General features: G+C 41.7%; 1 protein-coding gene across 1 annotated transcript in view; it reads right to left on the bottom strand.

The window, feature by feature from the left end:
• PLXNB2 (plexin B2) overlaps window positions 1-20069 on the bottom strand; it is a 117983-nt gene that overhangs the window by 20837 nt on the left and 77077 nt on the right. The window contains exons 16-24 of the mRNA XM_009638163.2: window positions 11186-11322; window positions 10372-10539; window positions 8648-8756; window positions 6740-6967; window positions 6088-6264; window positions 5511-5650; window positions 4352-4452; window positions 1792-2021; window positions 599-780 (exon numbers count right to left, since the gene is read on the bottom strand). Coding sequence (XP_009636458.2) covers window positions 599-780; window positions 1792-2021; window positions 4352-4452; window positions 5511-5650; window positions 6088-6264; window positions 6740-6967; window positions 8648-8756; window positions 10372-10539; window positions 11186-11322 — 1472 coding nt within the window. The remainder of the gene's footprint in view (window positions 1-598; window positions 781-1791; window positions 2022-4351; window positions 4453-5510; window positions 5651-6087; window positions 6265-6739; window positions 6968-8647; window positions 8757-10371; window positions 10540-11185; window positions 11323-20069) is intronic.

The raw sequence follows: 20069 nt of genomic DNA, 5'->3' as shown, positions 1-20069 counted from the left end.
ATAAGTGCTTTGTATTGCTCATCGTTCCTGGGTACTTTCAGCTCATTACTGAAAAGCACACATCCTTTATGCAAAATCATAAATTGGGTCAATGCTGTAAGAGGTAAAAAATTAACCCAGTTGTGCAGTTACTGGGAAATAACCTACAGATTACGAAGCTACAACATACACAGAGCAAGGTCTTTTGTAATTTATTGGGGATAACAACAGGGTTAAAAACACGAGAGCAAGCCCTCACTGAATGCACAATGCAAGCTGATTATGTGTGCTCATTACGGAGATGATGTGTGGTATAAATGCTAGATCATTTGGAATAAAATTAGATTAAAAAGTAAATTAAATGTTTGGTATTGTATTTTGAAGGTACATGTTTTGATAATCTTGATGCAGATTCTACACTATAATATTTGAATAAGGAAATCTGCTGCCAGCAGCCCTGCCTGTGCCTTCCACAGCTATTCCTGGTGAGCTTGGCTTCCTAATATGGTTGGGCCAAGCTATTTCTTGACTTTCACGGGTAGTTGGCATTTTAATACAGTCACATTGCAGAATAAATACATTTACAGAAAACCAGAGAAAATATGACAATCATTCAAACCTTCTTAGCATCAGCTTTGGGTTTTTGGCCACGACATACTGCTCCATCAGTTCTAAGAACAGCGTCCTCATGATGTCAGTATAGTATTCTAGTTTTCCATGTAAAGCAACTGTCAGTAAAGACGCAAAATACACTTTTGCTCGAGCAGAGAACTCCCTTTGGTTTTCCAGCGTGTGAATAAACTGAAACAGAAAGCAAATGTAAAATCAAGTCAGTCGACAGGTTTCTGAAGAACCTCAACACTTGCCTGCACTAAGCAGACAAGTATTATTATTTTAATATTAATCTCCTAAGCACAGATCGGAAAAAGTTTTCAGAAGTTTGAAAAAAGTACTTATAAGAAAATGTTGCCTATAATTCGTTTTTAGATACCCACTCAGTGTACTGGACTAACCCAAGGAATGTTTATATACTTTAACTGAAGCCTTATCTAAAAAGGATGCTTTAATTAAATGAGAAAAAGGTGTTCTGTGACAATTTTTTAAAAGAGAAAATCAACTCCCCTCTCCCCCAAATTCCCAGTCCTTTCACATCAAATTACAAAGACACTAATCTAAGTAAACCTGGGAATGCACTCTCATCTGCTGTAAGCTGTAATGCTACCATTGACTAGCTCAGCACTGGAGCCTCATTTAAAAAAAAAAAAAAAGAGAGAAAATTAGAAGCCTAGATCTATATTTAGGTGTCTGACAATCAGCCTCAGTTTTTGAGAGTGAGCAATTAGAAGTCTCTTCAGAGCTGCTGGGAGCGCTCATCAATCTTGATGAATATGCCACTTGAGGAGCCTCTGCCTCTCTGGGACAGAGATCCAGCAGATGGGCTGCCCGCAGGTGACTCCCGTGATGAACCAGGATGGAATCAGCATTCTCCCATCATCTTTCTTAAAAGGCTAAACCAAACTTGTAACAGCAGTTTTTATGCCAGATTGGGTAATATCTGTTTTCCTACAGCCACTGCGATGTTGACTAACTCCACACTACGTGACCTGGCACAGAAATAGCATCTCGCCGCTCCGCCCTACCAGGAAGCTCTGGCTGTTATGCCACATATCTGCAGCGGTTACTGTGGAACCAGAACCATACAAAGATCACTTATTTTTAATAATTTTGGTTCAGTTGTGCTTGCAAACCTACTGTCTTGCACACGCAGGTATGCCTAGCTAAGAGGCAAGGCGAATCTACTTCAGTACTCACATTAATGAGAAATGATTTGCTGTTGAGGAGGTTGGAGAACTGGTTCAAAGCCTGCTCCACAGTCTGCCGCCTGGCCTCAGGAATATCCAGCTTCCCTGTAATCATCACGTCTTTCTCTCCGTCTTTGGAGGGTAAGAAGAAGACTCTGTCCGTGTAGGTTTTGTAGTCCAGTACTGGAATTCCAGCTTCATTGATATCATTAGTCTGATCCTCCATCTCTATCATGAGATCTGGAATATGCAATACAGTTTAAAGGTTCACTTAAAAAAAGCCTCCAGCTTTTTTTAGGCAACGCGATCTCTTTGGGTACCTTGTAATGAGGAAAAAGCAACTGAACACCAAAAAACTCTATTTCATCTCTCTCGCTATTTTTACCAATTATCCTGTTAACTACGACCACAGCTAATCCTATGGTGACATGAGGATAACTGCCTTCAGTACAGATGGTTTCCTTGTTGCTGCCTATCTGAAAAAGATCCTTAATGGACATCTGGGTGAGTTCATATACATAAATGTAGGATTGGAGCACAGAGCCAAAAAAGACACCGCAATACTGTTTTCTTGGTTGGGTTTTTTTTTTTCAATGCACATTCTATCCCCTCTGAGTCTAGGTAGTAATAGAAGTTATTTTAAAAAACACATAGCAGTCAAGGAAAGAAAGGTTTAAAGTGTAAAGCACGCTAATTTAATTGGAAGGAAGAGGATGGCAGGAAGGAAGAGGGTTAAATGGTTCACTGAAATTGGTGGAAACATATCTGTGGGACTCAAAAGCTCTCAAGTTCTTAAAAGGGACAACAACTAGGGAATCATCCTTTGGAGCTCCTATTCTAGCTGAAGGCTTTCCAATTATCCAATATTGCTGATTGACTAGAATACCATGTTAATGAATGTAGTGACCTATTGTCTCAGCAATTTTATTGCTCTTACTCATTCATTTACCTCTTTCTTTTATAGCATTCGGCAAAGCTGAGGGAGGAAGCGTCATGTGGTTTCCAGCTTTGTGGTATTTGTACTTCCCCCCTGATGTCCCTTTCCCTGGCTATCTTTGGGCCCATGTATTTTAGACTGTCTGCACTTTGTGCTGTTCACATTACAGTTTCACAGCATGGATCCAGCATGTGTTTGGACTTCAAGTGTTTCATTTTACTGTCAGCCAGGGTGGATGCAGTTTAGGAACTGGATTACTCCTTGGATGTAAACTCCCAGTGTTTGTGCGTGGTGGAGCAGAGAGGAAACCTTCAACCTAACATGCAGCAGGAGCCCGTAGCCCCCTACTAGGGGTCTGGATTACTCCTTGGATGTAAACTCCCAGTGTTCGTGCGTGGTGGAGCAGAGGAAACCTTCAACCTAACATGCAGCAGGAGTCCGTAGCCCCCTACTAGGGGGGTCAGCAAGAGACAGGCACCTTTGCCTTTCAGCAATGGGTATGAAGTTCTATGGGAGAGGTGGCAAGAAGGAGGGCTGTTAACCTTGATCGATCCTCTCCCAGTTCAAAATGCAGTTTGAAATGAAGCCCATTTGGGAATAGTTCTTGATTCAAACATTTGCTTCTGGTTTGTGTCCAGAACCTGGAAGGAGTTGGTTTTCCAGAGGAAGCAGGCTGGTACAAGAAAAGAACATCCTGTCCCAGAAATGCCAGGAAAACAAGACTGGGAGAGGCCTCCAGCATGGTCGAAATCTTTGAGATACCCTGAGCTGCTTAAATTCATTTCAAACTCGAACCTAAATTGCTGTTTAATTAATCCTGCTTTTTAGCCACTGTCAATATGAAATAATCTATTTCTCTTTAGAAATAAAACATGTGGGTTTTTTTTTTAGTAGAGATTATTTCAACATGACCCAACAGCAAGTATAATTCAGATAATGAGGTGACATTTCATGGTAATCATTTAGGCCAATATTTGCAATGTTTGCACTCAGATGCCTAATTTAAGCGTTGCAATGAGTAGTTCAACATGTAGAAATGCTGAGCCTTCACACCTCCCGCTGCCTTCCCTGGGACGATGCCTCTACATTTCCACAGAACAATTAGCTAGCTCCTCAAATCAAGGATTTCCCACGATAAACAGGGCAAAATGCTATTTCTTTCCCGCGAGCTTGCCAGATTATCCCTTTGTATGCTGACTGCTGCAAATAAATTTTGCAGCTCTGAAAACAGTTTTTAATGCGCATACTTGGCACATACAGCTATTGTGCTAAACACTAAGTACATGGTTAGTCACTATAAAACATTCTGTCCTCCATATCAATGGCCACTCACGTTAATGGCTATAAGTAAGCCCAACCTCAACTAGCTTCTACTTCCCCGTTGCTAACTCTGTGCTTCCTTTAGAGTAAAACTATCCATTTCCTTTAATAACCTCAGCTCCCTATTTTATTTTATTTATGGCTTTCATATATAGTAACAAAATATCTGCTGTATGTCAATGTCAGTAATCAAGACTACTAAGATCTACTAATTATTTGTTCCAGAAGACAGTTTCAGCAAGCTAGCACCATTGCTCCAGCCCATCTCCTGATTGCTCAGGAGGACCCACATGAGTGTAAATATCTGTCATACCTGTGAATTCCTTCTTGCACCGGTCTCTGACACTCTCCTCCAGGCCCTCGAGTTGTGATTTGATTTTTTCATACTCTCGTTCTGCTTGTTGGCTCTTGCGTCTTTATGGAATAAAGGTAAGATTTTTTTAAAAGTTAAAACCTCAAAAATAAATAATTTGCAACAGCTCTGACTGGGAAGTCAAAGGACTGGAGGACATTTTCTTGGGTTTGATTTCTTTTTGAACACTGGCAACAGAAAGAGAATGGAGGAGGAGAACAGCAACAGCGGACCAAGTCTTCATTCCGTGTAACCTGGCACCATCGCGGGCCTGCTACTTCAAAGCAGACTTGGGCCAGCGATTTAAAATCCAATAAGCAGTAGCTACAAATGCTTTCAATCACATATTAAGTACAGAAACTCAATTTGTATGTACTGAACAAAGATTGCTTGCAATGTGTACTGCAGTAACTCTGAGCCACCCAGGAGTGTGCCCGGGACTGAACTGAGAAGGTGGCAGGAGGTCCACAAGAACATCAGTGCCGTACAGCGCGCATTTCAGCATTGCTTTGGCTATATTGATAGGCACCGTAAGAGTGAAATCCACCCCCTCCTGAGGGACAGTATGAGGCCCTCATTACTAACCTTAAAATTGGGCTAAGTAGGTCTGAAATGCAGACATTGTTCCTGGCCCTTTGTGAAACATGAATTTCACTGTTAATCATGAAATTTGTCTGTGGGTAACACTTACCTCAGCTGGAAAGGCCGAAATGACCCTTTAGCCAAATCCATCCAGCTCAGACCTACAGTGCTGACTGCGGCAGCATAAATGCTGATGGATATGTATACAGAATAAGTTATCTCCTTCACGAGAGGCACTTTAGCTGCCATTTCAAGAATGTTATGTGTGCAACTCACTCAGCAATTGTGCGCTTGGCGAGCCTGGGACCAATTGTTGTGCTTATGTATAAAGGACGGACTGGGCTGACTGACAACAAGGAATTTGGTGTGCGTGAGAGGAATAAATTGTTGCTCATACATATTGCCAGCTGCAACTGCCTTTCTTAATGCTGCACCTCATAAAAAAGATGAAGATAATTTCTGTAAACTGAGCTGAAAACAATAAGGTAGTCCCTTGAAAGCTTTAGGACAGCAAAAACATCTAATTAAAGTAACTTACCTGTAACAGATGATAGAAATGACTATGATTGCGATCATAGGAGTAAGTACCAGTGGCAAAATAAGATTCAGTGGGATGTCACTCACACGTGTATCATATTCCACCCTTCCGAGGATCCATTCCCGGAGTCCAAATTTCACCTAATTAGATAAGCCCAGACATTTGTCTCAAAAATTGCAAATGGATAGTGGTTCACTTAGCTCTAAATACTTAGTAATTCTCACTAAGTGAATTTCTAGCTCAAACTGCCAAACAAAGGAAACGTTTCTGAATATTTTGGGCTGAATCTAGGTCACAAGCACTTTATTCCATGAAGTAATTTTATTTTGCTTAGCAGAGGAAGAAAAATCCCCAGCCTGTCTAGCTACAATTTTACATTCCTCTATAATGAAGGTAGAAGGCATTTGGCAGCTTGGGACTACTCTTTACATGTGACGTTTTCTAGACAGCAGGCAGAAGCTGGAGGAGTTTCTTCACAGTACTGCAATAACTTTGGAGAACAAATTACTTCAATTAAGAAGCACTGTATCAGTGTCACTTACATATGATATTAAATTCTATTGAAAAGGTAACCTACAATGAATTCAGGAAGGTTATTGATGGTATCTCTCTTCTGCCGTTTCTTTGGTTGAGGCTGTACTTCTGGTGGCTCACAATATAAGTCCGTTTCAGTCAGTGTTTTAATGTTGCAAGGCTCGTCACCCACAAAAGCCTGGGCCTCGTCTATTGTCATGGCTTTGTTCAGGTTACTGCCCTAGACGGAAAATACAAGGGTAAGTCATCAGCGCAAAGTCTTGGGAGACGAGAAGTCTTGAGTTGCAACTTCAGATCATTTTTAGCAGCAGATGTCATTTGCACTGCAGCGTACAGAAGAGCAGAGCGGTTGGGAATTACGCAATTCCTCTCCTTTCCTTCCTGGTGCAAGAAGACATGTCCCCTCCAGTCCTTGGGAGCTCTATGGCAGAGGGCATTTCTAAATCCCAGGCTCAGCAGGAGGGGGCATCCCCAGGAAACCCAAAGTATGGCTAAAAAGATAGCAACTATCTCTGAGAAGGGGAGGGGGGAGGAAAGGGGAGCTGACAATGTTCATCATCTAGCTGAAGTAAGGGACTCTGCCAAGCACTTTGGGTATGGTACCAAACAGCTGTGAAGGGTTCGAGAAAGGAAGGAAAAATTCCATACACACTTCCAGGACAAAATGAGGAACCACCATCTCTTGGCAAGTTTACCTTTGCATTAATAAGTTTGTTGACTTGTTTTTTGATGCCATCTGTGAAGTTTTCAAAGGTTGGGTCTGCGACATAGGCAAAGGAGTGGCTCTCATTTTTTACAACCAAATGATAATGATCCATTAGAATAATAGTGGTAATATTATAGTTTTCTGGGTCTTCCAGTATTGGTGGGGAAGAAAAAACTACTGTGGTTTCATTGAGTCTTGTAACAAGCTTTCCATCAAACTGTAGGAAACAACAAGAACAACATGCACATTTTAGAGTCGTTCCTGTACATAACTGTTGATAATTTTAGACTGTAGAAATAAAACCACTAGATTTATATCCTCCCCATACAGCAGAAATAACATAGTATGAGGTATTTTCTGAAAAGAAAATTAAACAAATTTGTTGATGAGAATAAATTGTTGATTCGTTATGTTCTGGCAGCTGCCTGCAGAAAAAGCTTAGGCTACAGATCAGTTTCCATTCTGTGTCTCTGGACCACACTGGGCTGATATCATTAAATTGCTCTAAGATTAAGAGGTTCACATGGCAGCTTTAATCCAGATCATCTTCTATACCATTAAGTATCTCAGGTAGATTCTTTTCTGCTGACACTGTAAAATACCTCCCTGAAATTTCAGAAGAAAATTTACCAATTGTCAATCAACTACTCAAGGCCACAACTCAGTTAATCTGCCCTCCATCCCCAATTACACAGATGTTTTTATCCTAGAAACTCCTTCAGGCGTCCAGTAACATCAACCACAGCCGACAACTTTAATAGGAACCCTCGACATTTCTTCTATCACCATCTCAGTTTCTCACTTTGAGAAATGCAATTTGTAGTTTCTCCCCCACATCTCTGATATTGCCATAGAAGTGGAAGCAAAACAAAAGATTAGAAAAGTTTCTAGTCTTAACCAAGAATGTGTGCTGTATGTAACGCTGACTTAGGCTAACGTGCTGAGAAGATGCCGAGCATACATAAGGAGGGGGGTAAGAAATGATGATAAACACTGTCAAGAATGCTAAATAGACTTTAAGATTGTCCTGGGAGTTAAGATTATCAAGACAATTACATCTTGCAGCTTACGGCCTAAGAAATATAGGCATTTTTCCTCCTAACATTTTTAAGGATAGGGTTCTGATGGACCCAAATCCAGCTGGCTTTGGCATACTTTAAAAGTTGAATCATGCATATAATACAAAACGTGCACATCACCAACTCTATATGGATGACAAGACAGTCTTAAATTGAAGAGCCAGCTTTAACAACGTTTTTACTGGAAGATCACTTTTAAGTCCTCAATCATTGCCTTAGATTGTGATCTTCATTAGAAGAGTGGGAAATTGAGACTATCGGCAATGTTGGTTCTTCTTAACATGAGATGCAAGAAGGGCTCAGGTTTTTTTAACGTTATTTTCACAAATTTTTGTGAACATGCTATAGGTGGAATATGCATCAAGCAAGAAAGAAAGGAAGACTGGGTTCATTGAGGTGTGAGAAAATAAAAGGCACTGACTGTGCAAAGCTGAGTACTCAGTATGTCTAGATTTGGGTCCTGTTTCAGGCAAATCTCTAAAGCTTGCAAGGGGAGAAGAAGGAGAAACATAAAGAAAAAATAAACACTTTCAAATTCTGAAACACATCCACTTTACCACTTAATTATTCTCTTCTTATTCACATTGAATGAAAATAATTTTAAAGCAGAAGATTGCAAGGTATAAGCAAACATTAAGTCAAGATGGTAGAAGTAGGCTCTTATTCCACGGAAACCCTGCACAGACCCAGAAATCTGTTCAAACCTTATTCCACTTGAAGCCCAGTGAAATCCAGTGGGCAATCTTAAGTGCGTTTTTTGAACAGATTATATGTTATGCATCCAGTGTAATGCCTTTGGGGGAAAGAAAGAAAATTACCCTTTTGAGATTCATTTTCCCTGCTTCTGGACGTTCTGCATATACCACCAATGAGAAAGTCTGGATGAGCTCAAACCCGGTTCCAGTTACTGTAATATTTCTCCCTCCACTGAAAGACAGAATTAAAAAAGAAGTCAAGTCATTGGCAAACAACCACAGCTACAGACTGCTTTATCCTATTGCTTCCACTGAAAACAGCTACCTAGTGCCTATATGACAATTAGATACCCTACACAAAGGACTTCTGTTAAAGCTATTGATGACCACACCATTTAAAAGAAGCAATATAAACTTCAAACTCATTTTAAAACAGCAGAATAAAAAAGTACAAATCACTTTGTCAGTATTGGTGGCTGATCATTGATGCCTGTCTTTGTGTGGTTTACTTCTCCAATGTTTTTGTTAAAATCACTCCGCCTACCCCCCCTACATGCAGACAAAGGTGAGAGCGTATTTTCCAGAGGTCTGCAGGGACCTGGCTTTTTATCCCCTTCCATTTGCACACATTGTTTAAAAAATAATGCATTTGCATAAGAAGAAGAATGCATGCAAGTTCCCAGTGGTAATTAAAGTCATCGAAGTAACATGGATTTAGAGGGATAGCAATCCTCAAAGCAATCCATTAAAGTAAGCTTCAGTTTATAGAGAGGAAAAAAAGAAGTTTTTTAAATTCCCTGGGGTAAATCACTATTGATCTACCAAAAAATCCCTTCAGGCCCCAAAATCACCCAAACCAGAATCAAAAGCAAATATTAAAAACAAATCCTATATTACATAAGTGATTGCTCAATATTCAGGGAGACAGGTACCAATTTCTCCACAAGAAGTCACAGCCAATTTTATTTTAATGTCCTATTTGTAAGGTCATGATCTTACACTTCTTTTTATTGAAAGAAAGTGGAAACATCATGATCTCTCTCTGCCATCTGTACCCCACTATGCAGAAGGACCAGAATATTAGGGAACAGCAGAGACCAACATGAGTCAAGGTCACAAGTTTGTCCCTGTATCGGTCACAGAATGACTCTCAAAACCAGAGGTATGCCACGAGGACATTTTATACAGACGATTTGCCATTTTGCTATGAATATAAAAGTGGCACATATTTCTTTGGTTTCACAATTAGTACTAGGTGAGCTTTTTTCCAGATGGAGCAGCTACCAGATGGGGTGTTAATGAGTACCACCATAGGAGAGAGCATACGTTTTAATAAGTTTATTGCACCCTGATCTAGGTTTCCTAAAGAGATACTCTTGCTCCTCATGGGATAAAGAGATGACAAGCCATGACTTCCCTCTCTTTCCAGCTTACTTATTAAAAGCTGAACAGAAGAACTGTTAGAAACCTTTTAGATCACTTTCAGATGGCGATCTCTCCTTTAGACAGAATAAGGATTTGTGAGTAACACAAAGATCATGTTTTCTGACATCATGCTGAAATGCTTCAAATCTCTTCCTTTGAGACATCTTCATTTAAAAGAAGCTCATTACCTTTTCTGGTTTCTGGATTTACCTTTGAAGTGAGGATTAAAGTTTGGAGGTAAATAGAATACTTTCAAACATCAGCTGTGGTTAAGAAAGATCACAAACTCTACGTATCTAGATGTGTGCATGGCTAGAGTACAGGAGTTTTTATTTCAAACAGTTCTGTATGCAATAGGTTTATTACATATTACACATATTTTAACCCAACTGTAAATGAAGTTATGTCAAACATTTAATTACCTGCTGAAGCTATTTACTGGCAGGAACTTGGTGACAGTAGGGTTCTCACTGTATGAAAACCGCGCTGGTACATTAATTGTTGTGCCCCCATAGTCCATTGTGACTTCAACAGCTTCAACCTTGCTATTAGGTCCTGTAATACAAACGATCTCATCTCCAAATTCAGTGCTAGATTGGAGAAGAAAAAGAAGAGGAAACATCTTCAGTTAGTAACATGATGGTGATTTGCATTCTTTATGGTAGTGCCCCAGAAGCAACAAAAAAATGGGCTCTATTAGTGCTTGGCACTGAGTAGTTACGAGAGGAGAGAACTCTTTCTCCAGATCACTTAAGATCTTTAAAAAGGATATAGGATATGAAAAGGAGTAGTATACAAACACAAGAACAATGCAATGCCAGCACAATTCATGTCATTTCATTTTTTGGGAGGAGAGAAGGGCAGCAATTAATGAAAGGAAAAAGAAGTGAGAGGAACAGGCCAAGAGGCACTAGGAGATTAAGATTTCATATGGAACCATTGAGGAGATGCTGAGTGAAAGCATGAGTGGGTTTGGAGCAGCCAGTCAAGCAGAGAAAGCAGAAACTGGAAGATTCTTTGGATATTTGAGTTCTCCCACTTTGGTTGTTTTTACAGCTGCCTCTTCCAGCTGGAGCCTCTGAGAGAGTTTCTGTCTGAACGTTACGTGCAGAGCTCCATTGCATGGGATGAGTCACCAAGAGGGAGACAATGGATTTGTGTAATTACTAAAGGCCAGAAAAGGTTGGTGCTTCGTTAGGATACAGCTCTGTATTGTTAATTACTCAGAGTACGTACACGTTGCAAGGCTGGCTACCGACTGAAACTTGAACGTCCTTCTTGGAACCAGTGGCCAGGTTTTTACCAGTGATGGTAAGTGTGGTTCCACCTGCTTGTGGACCGCTTTCAGGTCTTATTCCAGAAGGACGAGGTTCCTGCAGAGAGAAGATCGTCAAACTAATTCAGAAAATTCAAATAAAATGTATACCAGTGTTAATTGGTATGATAGCTAATAGAAGTTTAATATTACTACCTGAAAAATAATAAAATAATGATGGATAATTCTTCTAAAATAAAAAAAAAAATCTTCCATTATTCATGCTGAAGGAAGAAGTAACAGATGATGTGAATGTACTTATGGTTTTTCCACACTGTATTTTACAAGGCTTTATATGAAATTAAATTCCCCATTTGCAATATGTAGAGTTAGCTACCATTAAGTTTGTGAGAGCTTCCTCCTGGATTTCCTGTTTTCACATTTATTTTAAGATTTCTCTCTTCCTTATGGATGGGTCTATCTTCACCTTTCCTTACCCTTTCCTACATTCTGCATCAGCTACAGGAGAGACAGAGCAAGGTTTCCAGAACTGGTACTGAACAGAAAGAATATTCAGATTCCATTTGTCTCTTAAGGCTCTTAATTGCAGTAAAATTGCTGTCCCTTTCTTGAGCAATGAGCTTGCAAAGAAGGAAAATCCGAAAATGCTGACCTTTTCTTTATGCACCTAGAACCTTGGAGAGGATTCTTAAAATTGATTGAAACAAGCAGACGTGCTTGAAAATGTTGTGAAATTTGTTGGAGATTTAAATTTCTCACAAAAGTTCCCTCCTTTTGTTCTCAATTCAGTCTTTGTTTCCGTGATTGTATTCCAGGAGCTATGACAAATACTGTAAATCAACAGTGAGGGCTTTTCATGAACAGTGAGATTTAATTACTTCATCTCTAAGTAGTTCCTGCTTCCAGTTGAGAAAAGCATCCTTATTCAGGACAACACTGAAACTGCTGAATCAGGAAGATGACCGAAGCCGTGCAAGCTGCATGAGATGGGTTACTGGCCGGCTCCAGGCAAGCGCTGCCCGCCGGCTCCATGGCCTGGCCATGCCTGTGGGGCACGGGCGGCCGGGGTGGCGGCAGACGTGCCGCAGCCCTCGCACCGGGGTGAAAACCGCCCCAGGATGCCAGGTCCAAGCCTGCGGTGAGGGCATGGCAACGAGGGACCCTGCATTTGCTAAAGTATACCAGATCAACAGCTTAGGGAGGCTGTGAATGGGTAATGCCTTTTCTGATGTGTAACTATGCTTCTTCATCTGTACTCAAACACAAGCGTTCCTTACATGCGTCAAATAAGCAATAAGCCTATTTCCCAATCTCATATATATTGGTAAATGACATCTGCTCTCCTCCTCCTCTTGCATAATCTTGCTAAAACGGTCGACTGATAGTGAAGTCCAGGCTTGGGGCTATTCCATATGAAGCATATGCAAATAAAGGAAAAGCAAAGTTTGAAAACTTCCCTTGCTGATGAGGGTTTCCCTGATCACCATCACGCTGCACTGATCTCCCACTCTAAGGAGGAAAAGCCCTGCTCAGAAACAGAGAGCAACGCCACACCTTACAACTCACGCAGCAAACACCCTTCCTCCATGTGGTTTTGCTCGGGCACGGGCTGCCATCTCTGTGACAGCTTACAGCTACCAGACCCAGCGCCCAGGAACGGCAGGGAGGAGGGGGACTGACCCATGCGTTTCAACGCTGTGGGAGCCATCTAAAGGTTTTTAAAAAGCAGCGTGAATCCATAAAAATGCATCCAATTGACCTCATGGTTACTTCAGAAATTTGTTTTCTTGAAGCACAGGTATTCTGGAAACGCGGAGAACTTGTATTTGCTGTGCTTGTTTTATACTTTCATGTCTGAGCAACTCCCCTCCGAAGGAATGCATTATCGTTCAGCACACTTCACAAATCCACAATGACAACTGCAATTTGTTCTCAAGTCATTGAGCTTTAGGAATATGCTTTAACACTAATTGGGTGTCAATTGCTTTTATTCCCTGAGAGAAATCTGTTTGTAAACCCTTCACTCCTCAAGATGTGCATCACTGCAGCACAGACTGCTCTCATGCGCCAACCTTTGATTTTGTTTTTAATTTTAATCACTTGGGTTACAAGATTTTATGTAGGGAAGTGACTCAAAGTCATATTAAAGCATTTTTTAAGCAAAAAGGAGCCTTGGTTCAATATAAAAGAGTTGACTAAAACTTGCTCACTTAGGTCTATACAACCCTCTCTGTGCATACTCTTCTTCGGATTTAATTGATTGCTGATTTAAGCTAAATTGAAGTAAGTCATGCCAGGGTAAATAAAGTTTGAGGGGGTCAGTTTTAAACCCCACCCATGAAGTTTAAATTCACACAAGTCTACACATGCGCTTCACAAAAAAACTTATTTGCGCTTTTTTGTAACACAAGTTTGTTGCTAAAAAAATTACAATCAAAATTGTATATAAAATACGCAGTCAAAAAATAGTTTATAAAAATGCATCAAATACTTTAAGTGTAACCTTGCCACATGGAATAAAACCACACCTTTTATTAACTTCAAATTAAATCTTAATTGCTATAAATTGTTAAGCATGTTGGACCTCTGTATCATCCGCAGTAAAAATCCACATCAGGTGCGTAAGGTGCCTGGGATAGCTTTCAGATGAAAGTATCCCCCAAGAACCGCTAAAGAATCCTATGGACAAATTTGTTATACCTGAACCTCAGAAGAACTATTTAAAACTCATAGCCTTTTCCCTAAGTACCACCTCCACTGAAAGCCTAGCCTCTAAGGACAGACTTAAGAAGGAAAGGAACAAGAAAGCACTTAAAGCCAAGCCTTTAAGCAGAGACTTAGGAAGGAAAGGAACAAGAAAAGGTTTCTGAAGCATCACACACCACTGTTCTCTGTAACCTCAGCATAAAACCAAAAGGATGCTTGTAAGAACTTCTGCTGGACAGTCGCATTCCTTTCTTCCTGCAAAAATGTGAAATAATCGCCCTGTTAAAGCTCCGCTGAATTAGCTGATGGGTAACTTTGGCAGGGCGTCAGCTGGCTCTGTTCCTAACAACCAGTAAATATCGAGTGAGCCACGAACTTGAAGCAGAACCATCCAGCACCATTTTCTCTGGGGGACCTTTTAGTGGTGGCCTACATTTGCCTCCCTAGGAATAGAGAATAACACAGCCGTAAGGGAGAAGTGAAACAAGTATCTGTTCTGTTTTCCCCAGAAGATGCTTTTTTTCTTAGCAAGGCTCCAACTCTGCTGGAAGTTAAAGCCCAGCTGCGCCAGGGGGGGAGAACAGGCCACCCACGCCTCACCCACCCATGGCACAGCCGCACCACGGCGTAGGCACATCTCGGCTGCATGCAAAACCCGAGGCCAAGAACCACTCCGGGAGCTAACACAGGTAGCAGCCAAGGAGGAGGTGGAATAGTTATGTTTAACCCTTATTCTCGCTTTAATCGCTGATCTCACAGCAGTTCCTCAAAGGACTATTTTAAACCAGCTTAATTCAAAGTATTCATATTTAACGTATTTAAAGTAATTTTGCAAATACCAAGAGCTCTCCAGAGACCAAATAATGCGGACGCCTCATAAAGATGATCTAATAAGGAGACGCTGAACTGTGCTCTGTGTGCAGAGGAATTCTTCAGCATGACTGCTAAGACAAAGTATCGTGTAGTAATACTTTGTTATTGTAAACTTGTCAGGAAAATGATTTGATTAATTTTAACTTGCTATTTTCTGTTCCACATTTTCCCCCTTTCCCTTCCTCCTAAGGACCTGCCAGAAAAAAATAACTAGTTAAAATAAATTATCAAGAATTTTAACAATTTTAATAACCGTTTTATTGCAAAACCAATGTGCTATGAGCAAGTTTTAGTGCTCTTCTAAAATATTCATGGATGGCCAAAGAGCAAAGCCACATCAGCCCACCTGGCAGTCGTCTTAAGAGTACCAATAAAGAAAAAAAAATTGGGTCATCCCAATGCTGAACCAGAAAGCATTCTTCAAAAATGCAATTAGATAGATAGGATCACCAGGAGAACGACGCCTTGCTGAATGCCAAGATAATTTTAAAAAGTACCATCAATGGTGGTACAAGCCTTCAACAAGAATTGTGTTACCCAAGCAGAAGGTAGCCCCTTCCCGTGGCTGACATGGCACTCACCACAGAGAGGTTCAGACCCTTGGAAGCTGCCAGGTCTAGTCTTGTCTTACACAGTCTTATCTTACACAGTAGGAAAGCTGCACCTAACCCACAGCTCTACATTGCTTACCACAGCCCTGCATGAGATTCCTTCTCCTTGCAGAGGAAAACAAGGGGCAAAGGGTAAATCCTTCACTGCACACCTTGTTTAAGAGATAATAAAAATAATAAAATACTGCTTTTATCAAGAGACAACCCCCTGTAATATGGACTCAACCCTGAGCAATACCGAATGTTCAACCATTACAAACAGCACTGATAAACCTAGGACCCCGAGTGCTGCGAGGTCAGTGATGCCACTTTTTCTAAATCCCCTCAAGGATTTCTTCTCTCCCTGTTTCTGCCCTTTTCTCATTTCAGTCTCTGAATCAGAAGTATGCCTGCTGCCATAATAAATACCCCGCTTTCATTTTCAGCCCTCTGCACCTCAGGATCTTTGTTGGCTCAGCCAGAAGGTGCCCGGGGGAAGTCACTCTCTTTAACATCACACTGCAGTGCTCAGTGCCATTATGATGTTAAGCAGAACATTTTGTCTCCTATATGGAAATTGTAGCAGTCTTGTAATGGTTCTTCTGGAAAACATCAGCCCTTGCAAGGACTTGGCAATACTTCATTTCTCATGGACACAGGAAAATTTAAACAATCCTGAAAACGCTAATTTAACCCTGGTTTTATAATTCCTTAAAGTGCAGAAAATCACAATTCATACATATTTCAGTCCTTTTCTTGTTTTGCTTGAAATGGAGGAATGCTCTTTCAGGTCTAGACTTCTCCTTTTGTCACCGGGAAAATATTGTTCGTGTCTTCCAGTTATTTTAATGCTGGAGCATAAATATTTTCTGCAATAGCAGGATACCTCATTATGTAGTTTTTTTTGACAGACGAAGTTTAAAAAAGCCTGTTCCAACATCTCAGTTGTTCAGTGGCCTGTTTCTTGCCGAGTCTTGTAAGCCATCTCCCAGCAGAGGGACTTCCCACCGCTGGGACTCCCCACCGCCCAACGCTCTCACGATCATGCCCTGCGTTTGTAGGAAGGGGATTTGCAGTTTTGGTAAAACATATACACATCCACGGCTACGCTATTCAGAATAAAATACGATAGAATAGTTCAGTTGGAAGGGACCTACAACGATCAAAAAGTCCAACTTGTCAACAGGTGTAACTTGCTGCCTACTGCACAGTTTATCCTGAAGAAATAATTTGATCTTGATGGGTTTTCTTGCTTGTAGGTCTGAGCAGATTGTAGCTTGTCAGTCATGGGAAATTTGAGCATTTTATACATCTTACATACAAACCTTCCTTAAATCCTGTAATAATGTTGAGCTAGAGATCTCAAAGTTCACCTGCAACCCAACTTTCCCACGTTGTACCAGACTGCTGGGTTAATACTCCTGAACTGATAAGCAGCTTTCCCAGCGCCTTGATAACCATTAGGCAGCTTTGCTGGAAGGATAATAACACTACAAATAGGTTACCTCTTCCGTTTTATGACTGTGGTGGGTGCCCATCCCATTGATATGGTTTACCTGAAAGCAGTGGTTACCTGCTCCAATTTGAAACAGTGAGGCAATGGCAATTTCTAAGTCCTTGTACGTTGCTTATGGCACATAACGGCCAAATAGTGCTGTTTGTTAGGTAGCGAATTCATTTATTCTTTTTGTAATACCAATGAATTCCCTTACATGGCATTTGCATCCCTGTGTACCACTGCCTTATCTTTGCATCAGGGACTAACCTGAGCTTCACAAACTACACCTTTTTGGTTTCACCTCATAGTAACCTCATAGTTTTGCAACAGTACATCCTCCCAGGCGCTCTGTGCTTTGTCAGCACAGAGATATCGGGGGGAAAAAAAAAAAAAAAAGAGTACTGGCAGACCAGCTTGCTCTGGCCCAAGTACGTATCTGACTTCATACTTAGGCCACTTTCCAGCGTCCTGTTTTCTCCATCGTGGCCAGAAGTCTTTCTTTTGCTTGCTCTGTTTGTATCCTTTGCCTCCTACTCAGAAATCTGTTCATGGAAATGCTGATATATTTTTCATTGTAGTTTCATGCTTTCTGCGTGCTAGAGGGTAAATTATCTCCATGTCTGTTCCACTTAGAATCACATTTAGACGCGATCTTACTTATTAGCAATGTACATGACTGCTGCTCTTGCACAGCTACTGCAGACCCTCTGAGCATTCGCATTTCAGCTCTTTCACTTTTTCATCCTGTTTATTAATCTAGAATGAACTTTAAAATCTTTAATCTTTTATGACTTGCAGTTAGTCTTTTTGCGCAGTTAGGAAGATGATCTCTTACTTCTTCAGGTTTCTGATTACAATTTTGGTAAAAGATACCTTTTACAGGCTGAAAATGCTTTCAGAGAGCTCCCAGTGTTTTAGATCTCTGTGGTCTGCTGGTGTCAAATCAAAGCACAGCTTTTACCTGGCTAACAGTGGGGTTACTGCTATTCTCCTTTTTTTTTATCCAGCTTCTTTGCCATTTCCCCATTAAAGATATGCAGGTGCAAAAGAGAACCTTTCCCCCAGCCTCTTTTTCACTCACCTGACTTGCATTTGGGATCTGATCTGCCAGGCTGATTCATGTTCTTTTTCACCCGGTTTGTCTGCTTTGCAGCTTTCCTGGTTTACGCTGTCATGTCCAGCCAACTCACTTCTGGTCCCTTGCACAGTATTCAAGAACAAGAGCACTGCAGTCCTGTGGAGCATCACCTGGGTTCTGCCCGTCTTCTTTTTCCATTTCTCTACTTTTCCACTCATCTGTCACCAAGCATATCCTCAACTTTTTATATTCCTGGGCATGACTCTCTAAACAGGGATACTATCTATTATAATCATCTGTGGTAGGCAGTTTCTAGCCCAAGAACTACACCACCGAGATAGAAGTGGTTACCCTTTATCCTTCACTAATGCAGAAAATCAAAGAGAGGAACAACCAGCCACCAAGGAGGCTACCAGTGGATCACAAGAGGGGCCAGAAAATCAGGAACAGTTGGAAGGCAATGGAGGAGGGAAGCCTAACGGAGATGCAAAGAAACCTTGGCATGAAGTCTGTGCTTCAGAGGGGGATGCTGGCGAAAACGCAACTGTGCCAGACCACAAGCAGAGAGACAACTGGGGAGGGAAAAGAGGATGGTGGCAGAGTATATCCCTGTGATGCCGTGGGAGATGCCAGCTGCAGCACAAGGGGAAGCCAGTAACAGATGGATGTGTTCAAACAGACGCGATGGGCAGCAAACGGCAAAGCCACCTAAGCTCCCTTCTGCCAGCTCCTGTAGGCAGTGACCTCCGGTTGGGGGCTGGCCTTTGATGCAAGTGCACATCTTCCCAAGTAGGAATGGGTTCTCGAGCTTCCACGCAAGCAGAGCATAGGGGTGCTGTGTCAAGGACCTGATGACAGTGCACACACACGTGGATAAGATTTTCAGTAATGTACAGAGCATGTTACTGCTCCACATTAATCTCATCCGTCCTTTCCTCCACAAGTAACCTTTCCCTTTCCTCATCCAGGTCACAGCTGCAATAAGTTCTGGCTCTTGAAGCAGGTCTGTAAAACAACTAATTTGTTACCAAAATTATCTGCCCTGCGCTGAAAGCCAAATTATTCTGCCAACCCCTGCATATAACTCAAAAAAAATTAAAGGCATAGCCCATGAAGTGCTGTAGACTCCAGCCACCTTCTTGGAGGTCAAAATGTCATTTCATGGACCATAAAGGTAACCGCAGGAGCCAAATTAAGCTTCTGAATGGGGCATGCAAGTCATTAGGAACTGCTTTTTCCCCCTCCACTTCCCTCCTTTCTCAGACTCAAGGGAGCCTGCTTCTTGTTTCTTCAGACAAGCCACCCACTCACAGGATATTCAACCAGAGAATTTCCATTGCGCACTCTTGGCAGCCTGGTGTTCACCGCAGTGGCTGACCTGACCCACCAGCTCGCCTCGTCACAGCATCCACAACACAAGCCAGCCTTCAGTTCATGGGTTATTTCTGAACAGCGGAGAAGTGAGCCGAGTCCTGCCTTTTTGGGGCTGCTTCGTCCAAACCTCACACCATGGGAGCTGATCAAACGCTTCCAGCTGCTCCAGGTGCCCAGGCAGAGCATTTGCCTGGTAGTGCACGTTGCGTGCTGCCTGCTGTGGATGGGATGCTTATGCAAAGGCTTGGTATTTTAAACAACTAATTTTTTGGAGTGCAGGCTGCATCTTTTCATTGTGAGACAGACACCACATGATTTTCTGAAAAGACCACAGAGTCTTGCTGACAGGTTTGATGGAGAAATGGAAGCATGCATGACTGGAAAGTCTGCATTATCATACAGCCAGTGTTCACTGGCAGCTTTCAAGCAGAACCATGAGCACTGGACGGTGGGACATGTATTTAAATACATAGCTCAGATGATAGAGAATTAAGTCTAATAATATCCACGTGAGGAAGGCTCAACTTTGCTGAAACTCTCAGCTACCCAGGAGTTCTCGGGCCCCTATGCAGGCTGACACACACACAAGATGTGCTCCAGGACTCAAGAATAAAATAAGATCCTCTGGAAGCAATTCCAGACTGCTGTGGATGTGTGGTTTATCAGCATCAATCGTAATGGCAACAAGCGTGTAATACACCCCCCGCCCTCCCGGCCCTGCCCCG

Source organism: Egretta garzetta, unplaced genomic scaffold (assembly GCF_000687185.1).
Source record: "Egretta garzetta isolate BGI_Z169 unplaced genomic scaffold, ASM68718v1 scaffold64, whole genome shotgun sequence".
In the NCBI taxonomy this organism is placed as follows: domain Eukaryota; kingdom Metazoa; phylum Chordata; class Aves; order Pelecaniformes; family Ardeidae; genus Egretta; species Egretta garzetta.
Note: the sequence above shows the minus strand (reverse complement) of the source record. Positions and strands in the feature narration are given on the sequence as shown.